Raw genomic sequence first — 25,075 nt, 5'->3', positions numbered from 1 at the left:
TACTGACACATGGTATCCGTATAAAAGACATAACTCTAGTCATCCAGGGAACTGTGGGTCAGCTTTAAAATCTGAATGTTTTCTGTATCTCTATTAGGTTTCTTTTGGGAAGAATGTAACCAGGAGGACAATACTCTCCCAAACCTCTCCCCATACCTTCCCATATTAATGTGTTTTTCACTTACCAAGGGGCGGGGGTGGGGGGAGGGATTATGCAGCATTAAGCAACTTAAAAGTAAAGGGGGGGAGGCAGAGGCAGGTGGATCTCTGTGAGTTCAAGACCAGCCTGGTCTACAAGAGCTAGTTCCAGGACAGCCTCCAAAAGCCACAGAGAAACCCTGTCTTGAAGAAAAAAAAAAAAAAAAAAGTAAAGGGGGAAAAATCGACCAAGCAAATTCCTGCATTTTAGAGTCCTGTGACATTCCCCACCTCCTCCTTAGAGATAACTATCAAGAGCCCCGGGCCAGTCAGAAAGGCTCTAGCTGCAAACCCTGCTGCCAATCGGGATGCCCTTTACCTGTTGAGAAGGAGGCTTTGGCTTCCTTAAGCGACTGTCTTCTGGGCCAACCAGAGGTCTCTAGGAAAGAATGGCACCAATCGCCCTCAAGAGGGAGGAAAGTTCGGGCTGCACCTGCGTACGGTGAGTCAGTCGTCGGAGCTCCCTCTCTCTTCACCAATCAGAACTTGGGACAGCCGGGCGCCGCCCACCAGGCGTGGAGAGAAAGGCGGGCAGGGCTCAACCTGGCGGCTGGAGTCCAGTCCCAGCGCGTTGGATCGCGAAGCTCTTCCCAGCCCAGTGGCTCGCCCGTCGCGTGGGAATTGTAACTGTAATGGGCACCGAGGGGAAAGCCGGGAGGAAACTGTTGTTTCTCTTCACTTCCATGGTCCTTGGTGAGTTCTCGGAGTTTTTGGAGGATTTGGTGGGTCGGGTCAGAGGTTGGCGAAGGCGCACCCCACGCGCCAACGGGAAGGGAGGAGTCCAGAAACCTGCTTGCTCGCTTGCCTCGCCCTAGGAGTCCACTTTTACGCCCCGATCTGGTCACTCTACTTTCCCCTCCCCCACCTGGAGACTGCCTGGCTCCCCTCCCCCAAGCCGGTGATCTGTGACCCCACCTCCTACACTGTGGCGGGGAGCCTTAAAAATAACTGAGAGGGTCCACGGTTCTGCGTCTTCCCTTGAAGCCCAAGGACCCCTTCCACACCCAAGTCTTAAGCTACCCATTCCCCTCCATATGCACCTGAGAGGTCGTTCTCCCCTCCGACATCTCCGGGGACCCAGAGCCTCTCACCCGCACTCTCTTGGCTCAAGTGTCCTTGGAGGAAATGTAATGGAGGTGGGGGTAGGGAATGTTTCCTTTCCTGGCTTTTGCAGAAGGGGTCTCTAGCTCTTGTTACATTGTGGACCTTTTGGGATTAATGCCGGGGTTCAGCGTCTGAAGAAGAAATGAAATCTCTAAAAAATTTCTCAAATCATAGCATTGAGAATTCCTTTCTTGAATAAATAGCGAGGAGTCCTTTAATTAAGGTTGTTGACTGAGTGACGATTCCCTGGGGGAGACTGGGACTATTGGTTGGCTGGATCTCCTCAGAGCCAGAACTCTGCCCTCCCTCTTGCCCGGAATGAGTTTTTTTTGTTTCTTTGTAGACTCCCTTTCCTGAGAAACAACCAGGCTCGCATGCTGGGGCATGACTCTCTCGAGGTGTGTTTGTATGAGGCCGAGAGTGAGGTTGGTTGGTTTGTGCCTTGGTCATTGTGTGTCAGCACCTGTATATTTATCTGTCTGATTTTCCCCGCCACCACCCTTCAGAGCCGAGGACCAAAACCAGGGACTTGGGTGTACTATGTCTGGTTCTTGAGTGGCATACACAACTATTGGGTAGTTTTGTTGGACCGTGTTCTCTATGAATCTGTTTCAAGGGTAAAGGAGATGAAATATTACAGTATTGGTGTATTCTAAAGGCAGTTCGTTTTGGTGAATTTTGGGAAAAGCACCCAAGGTGGATAGATCATGCCTTTGTGTCGTTACAGAACTAAAAACTCTTGGGGTGGACTAGACAATAGGTGATCCCACTCCTCTCCATTGTACAGATAAGGAAATGAGTCTTGAGAGAGGAAATGACTTTTCCAGTTTACAAGGGGGTAGAAGCTGGGGATGGAACGAGTCCTCTGACTCCTGGAGATCCAGCCTCTCAGGCATGAGGCAGGCCCAAGAACTATATGAGCTACTGCTGTCTTATTTAAAAAAAGATCCTTCCATGGGTCTTCCTCTCTCACGTTTTCCTTCTACTTGTCCACGTCTGCATTCCTCCTCTTCCTTCCTTTGCCCAGCCATCACTTATTTCATTTTCGTTCATATCTTAGAAATGTTAGCCACGCCCATATTCCTGTTTTGTATACAGTTTCTTCTGGATCAGTGACAGCAGTTGTTAGGCTTATAACTTCCTGGAGTTGCTTCCTTCTAACCCCTTCCTTTTCTTTTCCCCTAATTTCCTGCATTGGTTCTACGGCATACTACTTCTGAATGGGTTGTGACAATGGCATTTTGAGCAAGCACCACTATTCAAGGGAGCCTGGGGTGCTGTTGCATATGCTTGCCCGGGCAGTGGCTCCTAGGGAATAGCGTTGGGGGTGGGGGAGTGGAGGAATGGACCCAGAAACTTTGAAATCATCAAGGTAGACCTGGGGGCGGGGAGTGCCTTGGTTAGTGCAAATGAGGTTAGAAATGGTAGCATGGGCCACCTCAGCAGGCATCCTGGCTTTGCCTTTTTTCTCTGTCTTGTGACCTTAAGCTAGTGGCTCAGTCTCTTCAGCTATAAAACAGGAGTAATAATACTGGTCCTGCATTTGCCTTGGGGATCAATGGAGATAATAGCTACATCACATAGACATGAAGGAATTACTGCTAGAACTATTACCCCTTTGGATTTTGTGAGGGTGCAAGAAGGCTGTCCCTACAAGAGTGGGTCAAAGGGAGCAGGGAAATTCCCATGGTGGGGCTTTATTTTAAAGTAGGAGCTCTCTGGGAGCCATCTGGTCTGAACCATAAACAGATTGCCACTGTCCTGTTCTTTTTTTTTTTTTTAGATTTTTATTTATTTATTATGTATACAACATTCTGCTTCCATGTATATCTGCACACCAGAAGAGGACACCAGATCTTATAATGGATGGTTGTGAGCCACCATGTGGTTGCTGGGAACCGAACTCAGGATCTCTGGAAGAGCAGTTGGTGCTTTTAACCTCTGAGCCATCTCTCCAGTCCTGTCCTGTTCTTCTTGAGTCATTGGTCATCATGGGCTCCGCTGTCAGGAGGGAGAAGAAAGGGCAAGTTAAGTATGAGCTAGGTGAGTGGAAGACAGCTCCAGCCTGAGGTACTTAGTGGGCAGGGATACACAGACATGCTGGGAGAGCTGAGCTTGGGGAATGTGAAATTGGTGAGCCAGAAATTGGTGCATTCCCTTTTCTCTAGAACCTGAACTTGGGGAAAATGGCATGGGCCAACTTTTATTGGATCCAGAAGGGAGGAAAGTAAGCCAGGGTTGGAATGCTGACCTTTGTTCTGCCTCCTCTTACCTGGGTGTAGAGATCCCATACTTCTAAGAGGGGTGGACGACTACCATGGCTTTGGTTAGAGCCCCGATGTTTCTGCTGGTGTTTCTGAAGAAGTTTCTTTTGAATATTTCCAAAGTGCTGTTCAGGGGGCAGACTTCCCTCGAAACTGTGGATCGGTGGATGAGTCATGCCCACTGCTTCCCCCTGGGAAAATAATTATTCTCTTGAAACTAGAAACTAGTTAGTGCCACAGCTAGAAGGAGAAAATGAGCGGTGGCCAGGCTCCAGCAATCTAGGCTGGGCTCTGGAATGTTTTCACCTGTGATATTTCTCTTCTGCTTCTTCGTGATTTGGGCTTGTCCAGGGCCTTCAGCCTAGTTCTGCTTTGGGCAGAGCTGCTGTAATTCCAAAAATTGTTTATTCAAAGTGCATTGGTTGACAGAATTTGAGATTCAAAATACCTGGAAGGGGTGGAGTGGAGTGGTTCACCCCCACTCTGCTCTTGCTGAAGCTATCCCTGGCAGTTTTTTTTTTTTTTTTTTTTTTTTTTTTTTTGAGACAGGGTTTCTCTGTGGTTTTGTAAGTAGCTCTTGTAGACCAGGCTGGTCTCGAACTCAGAGATCTGCCTGCCTCTGCCTCCTGAGTGCTGGGATTAAAGGTGTGCACCACCAATGCCCAGCTTCCCTGGCAGTTTCTTATGTCTATCTTCCTAGTGTTTTGTTATGCACACATGTGTAAAATGTATATTTGTTTTCTCACCCTTTTCTTACACTAAAGAGGCTTACAGTATGCATTAGATTACATCTTGTTTATTTACCTAATATAGCCTGGGAATTTCTCTCTCTCTCCTCTCCCCTCCTCCCCTCTTGTTTTGTTGTTTCAAGACAGGGTCTCACTGGCCTGAAATTTGCAATTTGCTATGTAGATCAGGCTAGTAGTTTTGAATTCACAGAGCTATGACTGTTTTTTCCCCCTTGCTGGCATTATAGGGGCTATGGACTTGTCTGTTTGGATCTGCCCAACCTCCTCACACAGCTGAAATTTAAGGGGGAGGGTGCTGACACCCCCCAACCTTCACAGATGGATTGAAATACTACACACATTTTATGTGGCAAATTAGGAAGTAATGGGGCTTGGTTCTCACATCTGTTGGCTTTGAGACTAGGAAATCTCAGAGTTCATATCTGTTTCTGCTTCACAGGCTCCACTAGGTGTCCAAAGCAAATGGTAAGTGAGAAAGAAGTTTCTCGGAATTGGGAGGAGCCTGTGGGAAGCAGTATGAGCAGATGCATATTGGGATTTTCCAGACATTGAAACTCTGGAGTTTGTCGGCCTGGGACTCCCTGATAAGCAGAGTTTCTGTCCAAAGTCCAGCTTGTGTCATTTGTTTTACAGCGTGGGGGTGGGATTAGAGGAAGCAGCTGGCTGGCAGGAAGTCTGATGCCAGGTCCCTGGGGTGAATTCTGTCCTGACAGGAGTGGCTGTCCTCTGCAATGGGGGAGGGGGCCGAACAGGTAAAACTGGAAAGTGTACAAAGAGGCAGGAGGGAGCCATGGAGTGAAAGCCTCCCCTCCTTCCACGGCCATTATCCATTCCCACCATCATCAGAGGTCTGAGCCTGCTCCTAGTAGGACCCCCACAGCCTCCAGAGAGCTTTTGTTCATTATGCCCAGAGCGTTGTCTGAAGTTCCTATGCCCACATGGGAAGTACTGTGTTCTTAGAGAAAAGCAGAGACTGGCTGGATGACCTCCCTCCTTTTCCTTCCTTCCTTTTTAAAGATCAAACTAGTGGCAGAAGAGCGAGCATCTTGAGAAATATTCTAACAGTTAACAGGATGTGTATTAAGAGAAAACAAAGGGCTTCCGATTAAAACAGAAGAAGGAAGTAGCTGTTCTGCTGTGGACTGGACCCTCATGTTCAAAAACATAGGTTGTTGGGGGGGCTCTGTTCAGTGTCTGGAGTCTCCAGTGTGTCTGTGTCAACTTCATATGGCAACAGCTTCTCGGAGGCTCAGGGAACATCCAGAGCTAGAGATTGGGAGGATTGAAACCAGCTGGTTGTCTTTGTTTCCAAGAGTTGCAAGCATGATTCCCGAATGGAATATACCAGACAACCATCAACAAAGCACAGAATGTTTTGGGAGCAAAAGGCAGGCAGTGACTTTTGTGCTGGGCATGGTGGCATGTGTCACTAATGCCAGCACACAGACGCTGAGGCGGGACTCCTCAAATAATTCTTTGACGGTGCCATTGTATACAATACACTCTGATCATGCTCTCACACACCTTTATCCCCGTTTCTCTGATCTCCTTTCCTCCCAACAAGTTTCCTTCCCACTTACACATCTTTCCTTTTATTTTATTACTACTATTATTATTTTGTTTTGGTTTTTCGAGATGGGGTTTCTCTTTGTAACAGTCTTGGTGGTCCTGGGACTGACTTTGTGGGTCAGGCTGGCCTGGAACTCACCGAGATCTGCCTGCCTCTGCTCCCAAGTGCTGGGATTAAAGGAGTGTGCCACTACTGCCCCCCCCCCCTTAAGGACTAAATATTTTAAATTTCATTTTTGTGTGTACCATGTGGAAGTCAGGGAAGAACTTGTGTGAACCGGCTCTCCTCCCATGGGATTGAACTCCAATCATCAAGCTTGGCGGCAGGCATCTTTACATGCTGAACCATCTCATTGGCCCTCTGATGTATTTTTGCTTTGTGACCCACTGAGTTTAACCAAGGCCTTGGGTGTGCTGTTACTGGCCCTTGCTGGGTGGTGGTGGCACACATCTTTAATTCCAGCACTCGGGAGACAGGCAGGCAGATCAGAGTGCAAGGCCAGCCTGGTCTACAGAGTGAGTTCCAGGACAGGCTCCAAAGCTCCAGAGAAACCCTGTCTCAAAAGTCCCAAACCAAAATAAACAAACAAAAAACCACTCCCAAAGTCCCCCAAAACTAGTGGTCCCTGAGTAACTCAGCTGTGGCTACACCACTGTAGACAGTGACTCACTGCTTCCCCCGTAGCTACACCTGCCAGTAGCTACTGGGTGAGGGGGCCCAGAAGCCCCTCTTCTAGCCCTGACTAAATTGCAGTGGGTCCGGTCTTGTCAGACAACCACAGCTGCTAAGGTTATGAGTGAAACAGCTGTGCCATGCCCAGAAGATGGCCTTTCCTAAACCTCCACTTCCTCCGCTGTTAGTCTTTAAAAACCAATTTGTAGTATTATATATATTTATTGTAATGTGAGTGTGTGTGTGTGTGTGTGTGTGTGTGTGTGTGTGTGTGTGTGTGTGTGATGAATGGAGGTTAGAGACCAACTGTTGGGGTGTAGTGGTACCCCAACCTGGCCTGACACGCCAGCGATGGCAGCCATAGTAACCATCACTGAGTGCGCCAAATAGCTAACATCTAGCCTAATCCAGTATTTGTTGATGGGATACCTTTTGTCCCTCTTAGTGAACCTGCTTGGGAATTTCCCAAAGAGACAAAGGCCTGTCCTGTGTAGACATGAATGTTCAATAATAATTTATTTTTATCATCTTGATTGGTTGTAAGTCATTAACCACCATCTGCAACAGAGAAACTTCTTTGATGTATTTAGAAGGGGGTTGAGTAGCATGTCCGCTTAGCAAAATGAAGCAGCAGGGCTCATGGCCTGTGGGTGGCCTACAACCTCCAACCTCCCCGGGCTATGCTTTTGACCAGGTCCTTTTGACCAGGTCCATGGTACCGGCCATACATTCCCTCCAGTGGAGTGGCCTCTATCTACTCAGAATGCAGTTGGCTCTTCCTATAACCGTCATGCCACTATGGCACAGTGGGCATGGTTTGCTTGGCAGGTTGGTGTGATAGCACATAAGATCCTCTGCGGTGAAACATCACCGATTACTTTGCTTCTCTGTTGTCTAGATAGCACCTTTCAGAACTGTGAAAGTTGGCTGGCAGGGGGGAAGCTTCTAGCTTAGCTCCAGCTTGATTTCTCTATGTCCTACAGCTAAAGTATGTTGTATCTTTAACAGTTGTATCTTACCATCTAGTTCTGGTAGGTGTTGTGGACTATCACTTTAACTGTGTAAAGGTTTTTTTTTTGTTTTTTTGTTTTTGTTTTTTTGAGACAGGGTTTCTCTGTGTAGCTTTGGAGCCAATCCTGGCACTCGCTCTTGTAGACCAGGCTGGCCTTGAACTCACAGAGATCCGCCTGCCTCTGCCTCCCGAGTGCTGGGATTAAAGGTGTGCACCACCAATGCCTGGCTGTGTAAAGGTGTTTTACATTTGTTTATGCATCATTTAATTATGTAAAGATGTGTTGCTGTTTTACCTTGCCTGCCTAAGGCACCTGTTAGGTCTGATAGAAAATTGGATAGCCAATAGTTAGCAATAGAGGGATAGGTAGGGCTGTCAGGCAGAGAGGAGAGGAGAGGAGAGAATGAGGGAGAAAGAGGGAGACATCTGGGGCCAGGCAGCCGCCAGCCAATCAGACACAGAGTAAGACATACAGAGTGGAAGAAAGCCAAAAAGCCCCAAGGCAACAGGTTAATATAAATTATAAGAGCTAGCAAGAAATGAGCATAAGATGGGAGTTGGTTGGTGGTCCAAAAGAAAGCCTGTTACAGGTGGGCACGTAAGAGAAATGAGAACATCCTCCATGTTTTGGGGCCTCTGGGGCTGCCCGACCAACATTCATAAGGAAGTATCCTACACTTGGCACTGAGATTTCTTTCTTTTTCTTTTTTTGTTTGTTTGGTTTTGGTTTCTGGAGACAGAGTTTCTCTGTGTTACAGTCCTGGCTGTTTGGAACTTGATTTGTAGATCAGGTTCACAGAGATCCACCTGTCTCTGCCATCTGAGTGGGATAAAAGGTGTGCACCACCACTACCTGGTGAAGTTTCTATTTAATAACCCATGGCTTCTGGGATGGGCACTATCCATTTTTGTGGTGTACCTCTGTTCAGTTTTTAAAATTATTTTATTTATGTATATGTGTATGTGTCTATGAACATACATGTTTGGGTCCCCAAGGCGGCTAGAAGGTGGCATCAGATCTCCTGGAGCTGGAGATACAGTCAGTTGTGAGCCACTTGACTGGGTGCTGGGAACTGAGCATGGGACCGCTGCAGGAGCAGTAAGTTCTCCTAACAAACCGTCTCTCTAGCTCCTAAGCTTGCCACGGTGGGGGAGGGGAGAAAGAAAGGCGGAAAAAGATAAAAACTATGCTACCGTGATGGAGGCACAGTGGGTTGTGATGGTGCCTGATTGTAATCAACACTAGGAAGCATGAAGCAGGAGGATGGTGAGTTGGAGTCCTGTCCGGACCACAGAGTGACTCACTTTCAAAGCAAAATTAACAAAATCTGTGGTCAGATTTTCCTTTGGGCCACTAGCTCACAAATAGTGACTCAGAGACTTATTAGTGATTATGAAAGCTCAGCCTTGGCATAGGCTTGTCTCACTAGCTCATAACTTAAATTAATCCATTTATATTAATACACATTCTGCCACATGGCATTACCTCTCTCCTGTCTCCCGTTTCCTTCCTGGGTCTGACTCCACCTTTCTTCCCAGATTTCTCTCTCTTCTGGGAAGTCCCATCTAAACCACCTGCCTAGCTATTGGCTGTCCAGTTTTTCAACCACACCAATCACAGCAATACATTTTTTTCACACTGTACAAATATCCCACAACGTTTCCCCCTTTTTGTCTAAATAAAAAGAAAGGTTTTAACTCTCAGGAAAACTATACAATAAGAACAATTATCAGGTAAGAATTGTAAGTCACAATGTCCAGTTCATTTGCGTTGGGCAAATTTGGAGAAAGTATTGTATTGTCTATCCTGTATAATGTCCAAAGTTTTATACCTAAATCACTTCTGTCATAGCTTGTCTTATTAACCTAAAAATACCTTTTTAGACCTTAAAATATTTTCTTAGATAAGCAACTCAAGCTTTTATATCTCTCAACCTTTTACAGTTTACATCTCTCTTTTTTTTTATTATTTCTTTTCTGAATTCGAGGAAAACTTAACTGTAACTAGTCTTCATCAAAGATCTGAGAAGGAATAAACAGGAAGTGCAGCACAAACAGCTTCCAAAACTATAAAAACAACAAGAGACAGCTGGCTGCCTGGACAGTCACCTGAGGTTCCTCTGTAATGTTGGGGCATCCATCTTCTGCCTTCAGTCCTGGAATATTTGGCAGGGATATTTGAAGGACTGTCCTACCTTGTCTTGGCAAAGTACAGCAGTTGCCTTCTTTTGTGACCTGCTTGTCCAGTTTGGATAGCATTCTGTCAGCAGTTGAAGCACGGGCAGTTTCTTGCCCAGATGGCTAGCTTTGCCACACTGAAGGCAAACTCCATGTGGAGGTTCTTGAATGGCCAACAAGTTCATTATAGATGATTAACTGCTAACCTGCATTGCTTAATTATCCTAAACAGTTTGTAATAGTAACTTTCAAGGGCTAGAACTTTACATTACATTTTAAAAGTGAGCTGCATAAGTACAATACCTTAAACAAGAGTAGAAACATATATACAGTATAACAAAAATAACCTAAACTTGTATCAATTTATAAAAATCCATACCAATGTAAAATATTTGGAATTAATAGTTGTTCTTTGGTTTAAAGTAGATTAAATAATCTACCATTTTAACCTATTATTTTTCTAAAGTTTTATTTATTTACTTATTATGCATGCAACATTCTGCTTCCATGTATATCTTCATACCAGAAGAGGGCACCAGATCTCATTCTAGATGGTTGTGAGCCACCACGTGGTTGCTGGGAATTGAACTCAGGACCTCTGGAAGAGCAGTGGATACTCTTAACCTCAGAGCCATCTCTCCAGCCCTTAATCTATTATTTTGTTTGTTTGTTTGTCTGGTTTTTTCGAGACAGGGTTCCTCTGTGGCTTTGGAGGCTGTCCTGGAACTAGCTCTTGTAGACCAGGCTGGTCTCGAACTCACAGAGATCCACCTGCCTCTGCCTCCCAAGTCCTGGGATTAAAGGCGTGCACCACCAACACCCAGCTAACCCATTATTTTTATATCCCCCTTTTCTTTTTAGAAAGAGATCCTTGAGTCCTTTTTTTAGTGGGTTCTTTTGTTTGTTTGTTTTTGGACCATGACCAGTACCAACTTATAACTAATCCTCCAATGATAAACATACAATGACCAGAAATCACCTTCCCCATGTCTTGGGGATGTGGGCGTTGTGCTCTCTAGACTGCTTCATTTTGTCTGGGAGCAATGGCATCCTAAAAGGACCCTGAGAAAATTGGGATAATGATCAAGTCTTGGGGAGAGCTAGCTGTACCATTTGTTGTCCAGTCTCTGGGATGAGAAAGGGTAGAATTATCTGAAGTCCTGGCTGGAGTTGTCTGTGAGGCTGGACCATCTCGGCCAGCAGCTTTGAAGTTGTTATAGATGCAGAATTTCGAGGAAATGGTAACAGAGGCATTCTGAGAGGTTGGATCACCTGGGCTACTTGTCTTTATTGGCATCTGGTCCTTTTTCCCCCTCCTTTCTGAAAACTCTTATTACACTTTTAAAGGTAGCATATATGTCTATTAACACAAGTGTGGAATGTACGGTGAGCATAAGTCAGCTAAAGATGTTTTTGTGTGTGTGTGTGTGTTATGTTTGAGTGGGTAAAAGGCATCTATCAACTTTATAAGTTGTCCTGACCCACAGGATGTCAACCTGGAGCAAGAGAGTCAGGGATAGGGAATGGGGACAAGAGATGCAGAAAGAACGACCGCAAGACAGGATTCTGATCAAGTGGCAAACTTTATTTTTCTCAGGCTAGCTTATATAGTCAGTAGAGCAGGATGGGGGGGTGGTGGAATGGGTTATTTGTGCACCAGGTGTTAGTGTAGGCAGGATATTAGGAAGCCACAAAGAGGATGTTTGGCAGGGTAAAGAGTTCATGAGTAAGAGGTCCAGGAAGGGTTGCCTAGGTGACTGAGCCTGTGGGTGGAGGACTGGGTCAAGTTGTTTCTTTTCTTGAGCTGAGGTTCTAAGGAGCTGCTATGTAAAGGTTAATATACAACTATGTGGCCGGCCAAGAATGGCCTAGGATCTCATGCCAAGCCCTGAGATTTGGCTCCCAACAATAAGTCTGTTTGGACTGCTTATCCAGACTGTAATATAAGTCATGAGGACCCTGTAACCAACAAAATTTATCATGTCTCATCCAGTATCAGAGTTGTTCCCATGTTGAGGGATCAGCATATACGTCACCTGTCCTGTAGTCTTTTTTTTTTTTTTTTTTTGGCTTTTTCCCCTCATGTTTTCTAGCCAAGATCCTCAGGAGGTCTTCCCTGGTCACATCTGATCTTTATCAGTTGTGAAGGAATCCATAGCTTTTTGTTTCCTCTGGAAACAAAAGCACACCCTCTCCCCTAATGCAACACATTTCCCAACTTCCATTCTGAAGTCAAGACATCTCTAAAGTATATGGGCTGGTTTAATTTAGCAGTCCTTTTTGTAATCCAGTGTCTCTCAGTGGCTGTCATTCTCTGTTCATTAGCATTCAAAAAATTCAAAATTAACAAAGCACCATATAAGGTCCAAACTCCCCATGTTATATTTCTCATTTTTTAATATTACTTAACTCTAAAGTCTTTATTATTTTTAACAATTTTTTATGGCTTTATACCCTTTTTCTTTTTTCTTTTCTTTTTTTTAAGTGCCTTTCAAAGCATATTGTACCTTGTTTGTTTTTGGAGACAGAATTTCTCTGTGTAGCTTTGGAGCCTGCCCTGGCACTTACTCTGTAGACCAGGCTGGCCTCAAACTCACAGAGATCCACCTGCCTCTGCCTTCCGAGAGCTGGGACTAAAGACAAGCCACACCAATGCCCAGTTCATATTGTACCTGAGAGAGAAAGAGAGAGAGAGAGAGAGAGAGAGAGAGAGAGAGAGAGAGAGATTTTGGCTTTTTTTTTTTTTTTTTTTTTTTTAATCTATAGCCACACAGTTGCAGTGTTCTCTGACTGAGGGAGACAAATATTTTTCTTTGGTAGCTTTGGAGCCTGTCCTGGAACTTGCTCTGTAGACAAGACTGGCCTTGAACTCACAGAGATCTGCCTGCATCTACCTCCTGAGTGCTGGGATTAAAGGTGTGTGCCACCATTCCTGGCTTGGTTTCTTGAGAGTTTAATAAGAAAGTAGCACTGACTTTAATGTGAAGATTCTGTGTATCACTCTTGGCTGTTATTTAGTAGTCATAGGACTCTGTCCAGACTGAAGGGAACTTAGACTCTCCCTAGTCATGCATATGGGAGGAGATAAATACTAGATAAATGTAACCATTTCGGAAAAGCCATTTACCACAGTTTTTTATTGTTACTCAGATACACTGAATTTTCAGTAATTACACAGTCAGTATTTTTTTGTTTTGTTTTGTTTTTTTGGGGGGGTTCAAGGCAGGGTTTTCTCTGTGGTTTTCGAGGTTGTCCTGGAACTAGCTCTTGTAGACCAGGCTGGTCTTGAACTCACAGAAATCCTTCTGCCTCTGCCTCCCCAGTGTTGGTACTAAAGGTGTGTGCCACCAACACCCGGCTTACATGATCAGTGTTACAGATTTATATAATCTGCCCCTGATTCTTGTCTTCACTTAGGCATCTTAAGTTAACTGTGGCCTGTCTGGGTTTGAAAATATTAAAACAAAAATTCCAGAAATAAATAGTGCATGAATTTGGGGTGGATTTTGTTGTAGTTTTTGAAATAGTCTCCTGTGGTCAGGTTCGCCTTCCACTCACTATGTGGCTGATGTGTGTCTTGAGTTCCTCCTGCCTTCACCTCTCAAATGCTGGGATTACAAGCATGTACCATCATGCTTAGCTATTAATAGTACATAACCTTTAACACAGTGTATTACCATTATCTTATATTATGATTTTACTGTTAATAATCTATTGTTTCGATGGGCGGTGGTGGTGCACCCCTTTAGTCCCAGCACGGGGGGGGGGGGGGGCAGAGGCAGGCAGGTCTCTGTGAGTTTGAGAGCAGCCTGGTCTCCAGAGCGAGTGCCAGGACAGTTTCCAAAGCCACAGAGAAGCCCTGTCTTGAAAAACAAAAAAAAAACAAAACCAAAAAAATTTATTGTTTCTAATTTATCAATCGAGTTTCATCACATGAAAGAAAAACTATCAAAAGTTTTGGGTTTAGTACCATCTTTGTTTTCATGTGTTGGCAGAACATGTTGGAATGCAATCCCCTGAGGATAACGAGTGGGGGTGGGGAGAACATACTAGCTAGGTACAACTACCAGCTCTCTTAAAAAAAGTCTCTTAGGCCCAGCCTGGTAGTACATGCCTGTGATACCAGTACTCTATAAACAGAAGCAGGATTGCCAAAGTGATCTACTTACTGATTTCAGACAAGCCAATATACTGAGAACCTGTCTCCAAAAACCCAGTGTCTTGGGGGGAGGGGAAGGGGGAGCAAAAGGAGCCATGGCTCTTAGGAAAATATGTGGAGATTGCCTGATTTAGTTGATAATATTTTGTGATTTTTTTTTTTTAACCCGCTTCCTGTTCTCTTTTCCCTTCCACATCCTCCCTTGCATGTCCTTCTGCCTTCCTGCTCTCTGTTCCCTGTCTCCAGGACATCTGTGCTCTGCTGCTCTCGTGCCCTTTTCCTTGCTCACGTCGGCTTCCCAGCAGCTCTTGCGTCTTTCTCCTTGGTTACCTCAGTTCACCTTTTAACGTTTATTTGAACATTCTTCGCTCTCTGATATAGTTTACACTGTTAACTGATATTGGCTGCTTCCCCCTCTTCTTTTCTCCTTTTGTAGTGCTGAATGTGGAAGTTAGAACCTTCTGCCGCTAGGCAAGTGCTCTGCGCCTGGGCTGTACTCCCAGCCCTGTGCCCTCGAGTTTCTGGCTGTGTTTGCCTCTCCTGTTTATTTGGCCGTGTTTCTTCTTGTAGCTTATCTGATCCACCCCCTTCCCTTGTGTTACTTTGAGACAGGGTTTCACTCTGTAGTCCAGGTTGCCCTTGCCTCACACCTGCCCTGCTGACACTACAAATGTGACTGCTCCTTCCCAGCTCCTCTTCCCTCTAAGTGACATTATTTCCGTTGCACCTGTTTATTACAGACACAGCACGGGGCAGGAGAGATAATGGAGACTGCCACGTGGAAGTCATTCTTAGAGATTTTAAAATGTCTATGCTTGGGCTGTTTTTATTATTTGTAAATTTTATTTTTCAGTATAGATTGAAGCATGCTTTTAAAGGTAGTACACTGGAGCCTCAGGAAGACTGATCTCTGTGAATTAGAGGCAGAACTTGCCTACTCTGTCTACATGGCAAGTTCAGGTCAGGTAGAGTGGGACTCAAAAAGGACGAGGGCACCATATATATTAAATCTTATGTTCTGGAAATATTTCTGTACCAGTTCAGATTGATTTAAATTGGCTTTGGGGATGGCACCATATTTATTCATTTTTTTCTTAAGGGTAGGAATTTATGTAGCCCAGACTTGCTTGTAACTGTGTAGCTGAAGACGGGTGACCTTGAACTCCTTCCTGACCCTCCCATCTCCAAGTGCTTGCCAGGGTTACAGGTGTGAGCCATCATGCCTGCCACTTCATTATTGTTTTCATTTTCAGAAGGAAGCGAGGCCAGTTTTAAGGTTTATCTTTCTCTCCAAAACATGAGTCATAAAAAACAAACAAACAAAAAACCCTGAGTCATACAGAGGAGTTTCGGGCCGTCCATGGTTATATGTGAGATTTTTGTTTCAAAAACAAAAGCAAGATGGATTAGTAGGTAAAAATGCTTGCAGCTATGTCTGTCAAAAAGTTTAAGTTTGGTTTCTGGGATCACATGTTGGAAGGAGAGAAGTCTCACAAATTGTCTTTCGAGCTCCATATAGGCGTGTTGACATACACATATTTGTGTGTGTACACATGGGGCAGGATATGGCATTACATCCGTTAATTGATTCAGTTTTATGTTCTAGAACCAAATTATGTGAGTTACACATAATGCCACCCACTAGTTTTGTGACCTTGAACAAATTAGTTTCTGTGCCCTACTTATTATAAAAGATGAGAAGTATAATTGTATCTGTCTCATAGCACTAGTCTAAGGTTAAATGGAGTAGCGGGCACATAGTGAATATTCAAAAAAAATGTTAGTGGTCATTGTATTAGTCAGTAGCTTTCTTGATCATACAATTCAGATGTGATGAATTCACCATGCAAGACAAGCTGACTCTTTGTACAGATATGTCCTCATGCCTTTTACCTATGTGGTATGCTGGTGTGGGCGCATATAGAAACCAGAGGGCCATTGGGTTAGTTTGCTAGGGCCACTGTAACAGACACCATGGGTTGTCAAAATTTTTCTTACAGTTCTGGATACTGGAAGTCTATGATGGATTACTGGCTGGATTAGTTCTCTGTGAGACCTCTCTCCTTGGCTGGCAGATGGCTTTCCCCCTTACTGTTGGTTCGAATGCCACACACTTTGTGCCTTATCTATTATAAAGAGACCATCTGGCTTGGATTGAAGCATCCAGTAGTAACCTCATTTTAACATCACTGCCTCTTTAATGGTCCTGTCTACAAATACATCCTGAGGTGTTGGGAGTATGAGAATTTGGGGGAAACAGCACAGCACAGCCCATAACAACACAAACCTTTTTGGAACTGACCTCAAAAGCAATGGACTGGCTAACAGTTTCCTATTCTGTTGACTTGAGTTTACATAAACTTTTTTTTTTTTTTAAGATTTTATTTATTATGTACACAACATTCTGCTTCCATGTATATCTGCACACCAGAAGAGGGCACCAGATCTCATAACGGATGGTTGTGAGCCACCACCATGTGGTTGCTGAGAATTGAACTCAGGACCTCTGGAAGGGCAGTCAGTGCTCTTAGCTTCTGAGCCATCTCTCCAGCCCGAGTTTACATAAACTTTTTGTTGTTGTTCTTGTTGCTGCTGCTACTCTTGGGGTCATGAAAATAAATGAAGGTGTTGGGAATGGATTCACCTCTTTCTGCTATTTTTTCCCCCAAATAGCACTCACTTTTTAAGTAGTGAAATATATATATATGCCTTCTCATTTGTGGTTTGTTGTGTTGTTTTGTTTTCTTTGAATCTGGGCCCCAAGAAGTGCAGGCTGGCTTCAGATTTACCAAGTAGCTAAGGCTGACCTTGAACTCCGTATCCTTTCACCAACCACTATAACGAGTACCAGATTACAGGTGTGTGTCAGTGTTGTTAGTATTCAGGCATCTGTACTGTCCTGCCCGTTGGGTTCTGACAGGATATGCCCTCAGCTGCAGTCACTACATTCCCTTTTAAAAGGGCCCTGTCTACCTCCCATCCTGTCTTTCTTTCTCTCCCTTCTGTCTGTGTGTGTGTGTGTTTGTGTGTCTTCCTCTCTTTCCTCTCTTCCACTGCACCTGTCCCCAGAGGCTGGTCTCCCCCCCTCCCCTTTCCCCTTTTTATGATCCCTTTCCTTAATTAAGACAAAAAAAAACAGAACAAAACAACAACAACAACAACAAAAAACCCTCCACTTGAACTCTGTGGAATAGCATCTCTCACTCTGCTTTGTTTTGTTTTGTTTTTTCAAGACAGGGTTTCTCTGTGGCTTTAGAGGCTGTCCTGGAACTAGCTCTTGTAGAACAGAGTGGTCTCCAACTCACAGAGATCCGCCTGCCTCTGCCTCCCCAGTGCTGGGACTAAAGGGGTGTGCCACCACCGCCCAGCTTTTTTATTTTTTATTTTTATTTTTTATTTATTTTTTATTACAAGTGTGACTGGCTTTCACTTGATTTAGAACCACAAATGAATGAGGGTGACCATGTGTTTTACTGGTAATGGCTTTACCTGAATGACCAAGTCTGACTCAGAAATTTCTGAGTCCTTGGTGACTTCTCCAGCCCTCTTCTCTCCTCTCGTCACTTCTCTTTTTCCACTGAGTTGAGACAGCTAGTACAGGGGTTTCTCCCACTGCTTGCTATTTTAGACCTTGCGTTAGAGGTTTTCCTGTCCTGGCTTTTGTTCTACTCTTGGCTCTGTTCTTTCTCTGGAGGTCTGCAGGTACCAGTGTACACAGCCTAGATGCACCTGCTGCTGCTGTGTATGGAACACCTGCAGACACACTGCATCCTAGGTGCAGAAAGCAATCCTCTTTACAAAACAGCAAGTGGGAATTGTGGGTAGAGAACTAAAACATTGTTTCAAGGCAACTCAATTTAAAATCACTTTGTAACCTCGAGTGGTGGAGCAACCATGTAATCTCAAGCATTCACTCGTAATTCCAGCACTCACTCAAAAGTCAAGGGCAAGAGGATTTCCATAAGTTTAAAGCCAGCCTGTTCTAGACAGCCACTTCAAGGACAGTCTGGGCTATATGGTGAAATTGTCTCAGAAAATAAAACATCAAAGTAAAGCCCAAACCCCCTTTGTTTTTAAATTACAGAACCAAGTTTTAGGGTTTGAGAGGGTTTGGCAGTTAAGAACTGAATTTGGTTCCTAGTGCCAGCATTGGGAGGGTCACAGCCTGCAGCTCCAGTTCCAGGGGATCTGCTGCCCTCTCCTGGCCTCGGTGGACACCCTCACACATGTGTATATACACAGATATACACATATATAAATACAAATAAAATCTTACAAGCAAAAAACAAAACTAGGTTTTAGGAGCTGAGGGTGTAGTTCAATTGATAGAATGCTTGCCTAACATGCAGGAAGTCTTAGATTCAATCCCCAGTGATGGAGAAAACCATGCATGATAGAGTACTCTTACAACCCTAGCCTTCAGGAGGTGATGGCAGGAGAAACAGAAATTGGCTAGCTTGGGCTACATGAGACCCTGTCCCAAACAAAACGAAAATAATAAATAAGTTTAGTTTCTCCCTCCCCAAACTGGAATTAAAAAAAAAAAGAATTGTGTTAGTATTAAAATATTACAGATATTGGATTTTGAAACAAGTTTGTTTTTTCTTTGTTTGGCCATATTACTGTCTGTCCTGCCCACTTAAAAACTGGACTTGGAAGGTATACCTCAACAAGTAGGTATTACAGTGAATGTTCTGCCATGACCTAATTTGTTTTGAGTTCTGTGCCACTCAGCAAATACGCGATACATAGTATCAGGCACTATGCTAGGAGTTGAGTAGTACACGAGGCATGGTCTTTGCTGTCTAGCCATGTACTGGAGAGACATGGGAGTGTTTATATGTAATAGCACGTAATTCCGGAACCACTTCAATGGTGTCCGTGCAGGGGCTAATGAAAGCTCAGTCAGGAAAGAGGCTCTAAGAGTGCTGGGTGTGGTGGGTCATTTCCGGGTGTGTGTGTGGGGGGGGGGTGTGAAGGGATAGGTGCCTACCAGACAAAGAGGGGAAAGGGCGTTTCACATAGCAGAAATGGCTTGAGCAAAGGCAGGGATTGGGAAACAGCTGAGAAGTGGTTTTGTGTTGCCAGTTGGCCAGTTGCAACAGGAGAGTGAGTGAAAAATGGGAAGCTTATCACGGCTCAGATAGCACTGGGATTTTCTTAGCTTGCTGAAAATTTGCATTTTGCCACCTAGGCAGGGTAAAATCTTCAAAAACAGGAGGTAGGATTGGATCTGCCTTTGGACAGGCGGCTGTGGAGTGTATTAGAGTGTGTGGCTGTATTGGTTTGAAATTCTGTTACCACTCACTAGGCACTTTGGAGTTTGTTATTGTTCGATGTTCTATTTGTTTTAACCTGACCTGAGTTCAGTGGTCAGAACCCATGTAAAAAGCCAGATTTGGCCAGTTAGCCTGGAAAAACACAGCACAGTGGCAGAAAGAGATGTATGTCTGCAAGGTGGAAGGAGAGAAATGTTTTCTAAAAAGTTGTTTATTGACCTCCCACAGCATTCCACATGCACACACACACACACTCCTAATTAATTAGTTGATTAAGGAAAACCTGTTTTCAGCATTGAAAGTAGCAGGAGTAACTAACATTTATACATTGTGGTTTGTGTGTGTGTGTGTTCGCGTGTGCACGTGCATGAATTTCAGAGACTGCATTTCATTTTAATTAGATGTTTGCTCATAATTTGGGTGGTGTCAGAGGTTGGGTTCTTGAGAAGCTGAGATATCAATTATCACACCAGACACACCTGTGGAGAGGAGGGGCAGGACACAGGATTGGGAAGAGGGAGGGGCTGAGGGCCACTGACACTTCCGCCAACTACCCAGGGAGCTTTGGAGAGTTGGGAAGTAGATTGGGGGCTTTCCGTCAACCCCCTCCTGTTGTTGTCAAATAATTGGTTTCTGCCGGCCCCTACTCTTGATAGAAAGCAGGTCCTGGGGCAAGGTGGTGTTCTGTAGCAGCTGTGAGCCTGTGGGTCTTCTTTTGGCAGCACTGACAGCCACTGGGGCAGTGAGTTCTTCATTCCTAATGAGATGCCTGGTTCAAGCATCACAGTGTGTACATCACAGAAGGCGAATTGCAAAACCTTAGAGCCTTTGTAGAACAAGATTCCCAGCATTCAGACAGGGATGACTTGTGGACCACCAGATTCTGGCCTGGAACTTGCATTAGTTTTCTTGCTTTTGCCTCCCAAATGTTGGGATTACAGATGCTTTGAAAATTTGTGTGTGTGTGTGTGTGTGTGTGTGTGTGTGTGTGTGTGTATGTTTAAGGACAACTTTGTGGAGTCGATTCTCTTCTTCGACCTTGATGTAGGTTCTGGGAACTGAACTGGTGGTTATGTTTACATCCTCAAGTGGGAAGAGCCTTTAACCCTGAGCTTGACGTTCCAGTTTAATGAGGGCTATTTGGCTTAATTTCTAGATATGTTGTTACACTTGAGTATGAATTCAACAGTATAATGAGCCAGGCAGTGGTGGCACACGCCTTCAATCCCAGCACTAGGGAGGCAGGCGGATCCCTGTGAGTTCAAGGCCAGTCTGGTCAATAGTGAGTCCCAACACAGCCAGAGCTGTTACAGGGAGAAACCCTGTGTCCAGAAAATAAAAAAAAAAATATAAATAAAAACAAACAAAAAGTCTATAATGAAAAATATGATGCAAAGTGATAGTATTAGAAATAACTTATAGATCATTGAATCTTGACTTAAGAGTAGCATCTGAGGGGCCGGAGAGATGGCTTGGAGCCCAAGAGTACTTGCTGCTCTTGCAAAGGATCCAGATTCCATTCTCAGATAACCAACTCAGAGGCTGAATTATAATGAATTGTAAATGCTGGGCTGATAGCTTGGGCTTGTTACTAGCTCTTACATTTAGATTAACCTATATTCCTTATTTACACTCTGCCATGTGGCAGTACCTTTTCTCAGTCCCGAGTGCCCATTTTGCTCTCTCTGCATCTGGCTGGAGACTTCCTCGACTCCCCTGACTCTGCACTTCCTTCCATCATTCTCAGTTTGGCTCTCCTATTGGCCAGTCAGCTTGTTTATTAAACCAGTCATAGTGACGTATGCATACAGTGTGCACACAGCTGTCTGTAACTCTAGTTCCAGGGGATCTGATGCCTTCTGTCCTGTCACAGTACACTCATATCCGTGGAGGCAAAACACTCATCTGTCTGAGATGTCGTTTATTAAGGAGTGCTCTTGGGATCGATCCACAGGTGTGGAAAGGAGAAGGGTATGAGGCCTGGCAGAGGGAGAGTTGCCCACTTTACAGGGAGATTTGAACCAGGAATCCTTCAGAGTCCCCCCAGATCTGGAGTTGGGAAGATGGATTAATCACCTGTAAACCCAGCCCTTGGGAAGTAAGGACAGGATGATCAACAAGTTCAAGGCGGGTCTGGTTTACAGTGGGATCCTTTCTCAAAAACAAAACCCAGCCAAAAAAAGGTATCTGGGCTAATTGTCTGATTGAAATCAATACATATAAAGTATTCTGTAGACCTGACTGGGGGTGTGGCTGGGTAGTAACACACATGCCTGTAATGCATAGGGCCCTGTTTTGATCCGAAGCACTGCAGAAACAAAGAAAGTCCTTTAAACAGTGATGTCAGAGAGTGTGGAGAAAAACAAAGCTTTGGAGACCATCTAGTTTGAACTCTTACATTTCACATAAGGAATGAGACCTCAGAGGCTAAGAGACTATGTATTTAGTTCTGTGGGTATGTAAATAAAGGAGAGTGTACTTGGCTGCTACGGCCATGCTGGCACTGGATGTCTTTCTGCATTTATCTAGGGACTCTGACTTAGAGCTATAAATACAGTCTTTGTAAATTTGAACTTTGAAAACACAAAGGGGTGTGTGTGTGTGTAAGCACTAGCACAGCCCCCTATCCACAGAGTCCTCTGTCACTAGTTTGGGGACTTTAATGTGAACCCTGATAATTCCCCTGCTCCCGTGTTATTTAATTAGCTTCCTCATGTCTCTGCCCCAACAAACATTACCTTTTCTTTCTTTCTTCATTTGGCAAGTGTGTGATTCTGATGAGGTGATCTGAGCTCAGTTCTAGTCCTTTTCGTGGTCTCAACAGCCAATTATGTGATTTTGTACATCTGTCTTGTAGTCTCAGTTCCTTGTGTAAAATTCAGGTAATAACTCCTGTTATTAGCATGCTTGTTTCAAGGATCAAACAATGTTACATCTCTGAAAACACTTTTAGACACAGCTGATGTTCTACAAATGTCAAGTAGTGGTTTTACCCTCATTACCCATCCTTCCTTCCCCTGCCTGACTTGCCTCCAGCTGGCTGGCTTCCTTCCAGGATTGTTTGCACAAGTGGCTGCAGTGTTTTTTGGAGTTTTCTCTGAACCATGAAATGTCATTCTGCAAACTGCCTTTTGACCAGTAGGAATGTAATTAAGTGTATTGGGAGCCATAGAGGAAGCCACTAAAAAAAAGAAAAAAAAAGTTGTATTTGAAAGGGATTTTTCATTTCCATTGATAGAAGGAGTACTGTCCTGATCACCATTGTAACAGAACACTGGCCAGTGAATCGAGATCTTAAGCCCCGCCCCCTGATCTCCAGGCAAGCTTTATTTGCCAGAACACAAAGAAAATAAAGAAAACATCACAACAAGCCAGCTTGACTCTCCCTTCACCTTGTGCTCTCAGCCTCATCTCCTGGCTCTGTTCTTCCTTCTCTGTGGCAACCCTGTCTCCTGATGGCGACCCTCTCTTTTTCTTCCCAGGCTCTTTGGTACAAGGCAGCGGTTCAGTGTACAGTTCTAACACAGACGTGCAAGTTGCTGAGAATAACCGTGAGTGGGGCGGAGCTGTGGAGGGCATGGGGTGGGGTTTGGGAGGACATAGCTTGTGGTTTGGGGCTACTTCTTTATCCCTCTCTCTCATCTTGATCCTGTCTGCAGCCATCACGTTGTCCTGTACCTACTCTGGCTTCTCCAATCCCAGAGTGGAGTGGAAGTTCGTCCAAGGTGGCACTACCACGCTTGTTTGCTATAACAGCCAGATCACAGGTAAATTGTCTTAATTGCCAAATCAGATTGTGGCGTCATTGACACTGCCCTGCCTGAATTCCTGAGGTGGGGGCACACCTGGAGCTCAAGGCTCTAAGTACTTCCTTCCCTTTAGTGGAGGATGATGTACCCTGGGTGCCACCTTCATCTTCTCTTTGCTGTCCAGTTTACGTTGTCTCTTCTGCTTCTCTCTCTCCTGGTAGCTTCCTATGCAGACCGAGTTACCTTCTCGTCCAGTGGCATCACATTCAAATCTGTGACCCGGAAAGACACCGGAGAGTATACTTGTATGGTCTCTGAGGACGGTGGCCAGAACTATGGGGAGGTCAGCATCCAACTCACCGTGCTTGGTATGTGCCATGTAACCTCATGTGGGCTGAAAACCAGTCGCTTCCCTAACCCTGATAGTAGACTGCTAAGCTTTAGGTCTTTTGGGTGCTGGGGATATAGAGGGGGTAAGCACCCCATCCCCTCCCCCACTGCCCCTTTGATGGGAACTCAGGGCATACAGGTGGCACCTCTAGCTGATTGCTTGAGAGTGTCACCCTAGGTTGTTACCTACACTAGTAGGTAACCCTTTTGCCCTTGTATTCAGCACCTTTTCTTTTCCCCTTCCCTAGTGCCTCCATCCAAGCCGACGGTCAATATCCCCTCCTCTCTCACCATTGGGAACAGGGCAGTGCTGACCTGTTCAGAACAAGATGGCTCCCCGCCTTCTGAGTATTCCTGGTACAGGGATGGGATTGATATGCTTACGGATGCCAAGAAAACCCGTGCCTTCGTCAATTCTTCGTACACGGTTAATCCAAAGACAGGGGACCTGGTACGAAAGGGGAGAGGTGAAAGGGGAGTCATGGCCATAGAACCCCTGAGAGTGGGGAAGGAAGAAACATCAGGGCTGATGGTGTCAGAGAACTAACAGGATAGGTTTCTTGACTCATTCGAGCAAGAAGCTAGCTTATTCTCTTCCCTCTAGATCTTTGATCCTGTGACAGCCTTTGACAGCGGCGAATACTACTGTCAAGCCCAGAATGGGTTTGGGACAGCCACGAGGTCAGAGGCTGTACGCATGGATGCTGGTGAGTACAAGTGTGGCTGCAGCCTGAGATTGATCAGAGGCTGATTTTTAAGTGGTTGTTGACCTCATTGTCAGCAGCACAGTGCGTATCCAGACACCTGACCTCTCATCTGTGTCCACAGTGGAGCTGAATGTGGGGGGCATCGTGGCAGCTGTCCTGGTAACACTGATTCTCCTTGGATTCTTGATTTTTGGCATCTGGTTCGCCTATAGCCGAGGATACTTTGAAAGTAAGTGTTTCCCCCTTAGAAGCTTGTTTATTTGGGATATCCCAGGCTGGCCTGAAACTTGGCCTTCCAACTCACCGTGATCCTCCTACCTCAGCCGTTTAAGTGCCAAGCAGAGTAGCAAGTGCTACTTTTACTGTACCCAGCTGGGAGTTCTTTGTCCTTGCATGGTTTGTGGGTGCCATCTGAGTATGGATCCTGATACCATGTTCCATGTGCTGGGAGCATGGGTAACTTGATTTAGCTCATATCAAAAACCACAGACTACTTGCCCCTAGTTCCCATGCCATGCTGCATTCTATTCTGATAGTAACATGGCCTCTTTCTCTTGCTTTTCTTTTTCAGGAGCAAAGAAAGGGTGAGCATGATGCCGTCCCTGGGCTCTTTCATCAAAGCATGGATCTGTGTGATTTGGAGCTGAGCTGAGCCCTGGGTGTGGAGTGGGGTGGGGGAGTGAGGTGGAAGCAGTGGTTTTGGAGGAATGATAACTTCACCTTGCACTCAGTTTGTCTGCAAAGTTTTACATTCTGGTCCCTTACGTTGGCAAGGATACATTCATTGCTAGGGCCTGAGTGTCTCCCATTTCTGGTTTTCCCTCAGGACTGCTCCAGGTAAAAAGGTGATTTACAGCCAGCCAAGTGCTCGAAGTGAGGTGAGAGTGTGTGTGTGTCCCCCCCCCCCAAGAGTGGGGAGGCCTTCCACATCAAGTAGAAGTTTCTAGCCTATTTGTGTATTGATGAGCAAAATGAGACTAGAGTTGACTGGATGTTTTGTTTCCCTAGGGGGAATTCAAACAGACCTCATCATTCCTGGTGTGA

The 25,075-nt window shown here is 45.0% G+C and overlaps 1 protein-coding gene across 1 annotated transcript; it reads left to right on the top strand.

Annotated features, from left to right (window-relative positions):
- The first annotated feature begins 830 nt into the window (after nt 1-830).
- On the top strand, nt 831-25,075 carry F11r (F11 receptor). The gene is made up of 10 exons (XM_027418979.2): nt 831-891; nt 22,668-22,736; nt 22,845-22,952; nt 23,156-23,302; nt 23,573-23,775; nt 23,929-24,031; nt 24,153-24,260; nt 24,603-24,615; nt 24,858-24,909; nt 25,040-25,075. Exons 1-10 carry the CDS (start codon nt 831-833, stop codon nt 25,073-25,075), a joined length of 900 nt encoding a protein of 299 aa, XP_027274780.1.

Source organism: Cricetulus griseus, chromosome 5, assembly GCF_003668045.3.
Source record: "Cricetulus griseus strain 17A/GY chromosome 5, alternate assembly CriGri-PICRH-1.0, whole genome shotgun sequence".
In the NCBI taxonomy this organism is placed as follows: Eukaryota; Metazoa; Chordata; class Mammalia; order Rodentia; family Cricetidae; genus Cricetulus; species Cricetulus griseus.
The sequence above is the reverse complement of the archived record's forward strand: the minus strand, read 5'-3'. Positions and strand labels throughout refer to the sequence as shown.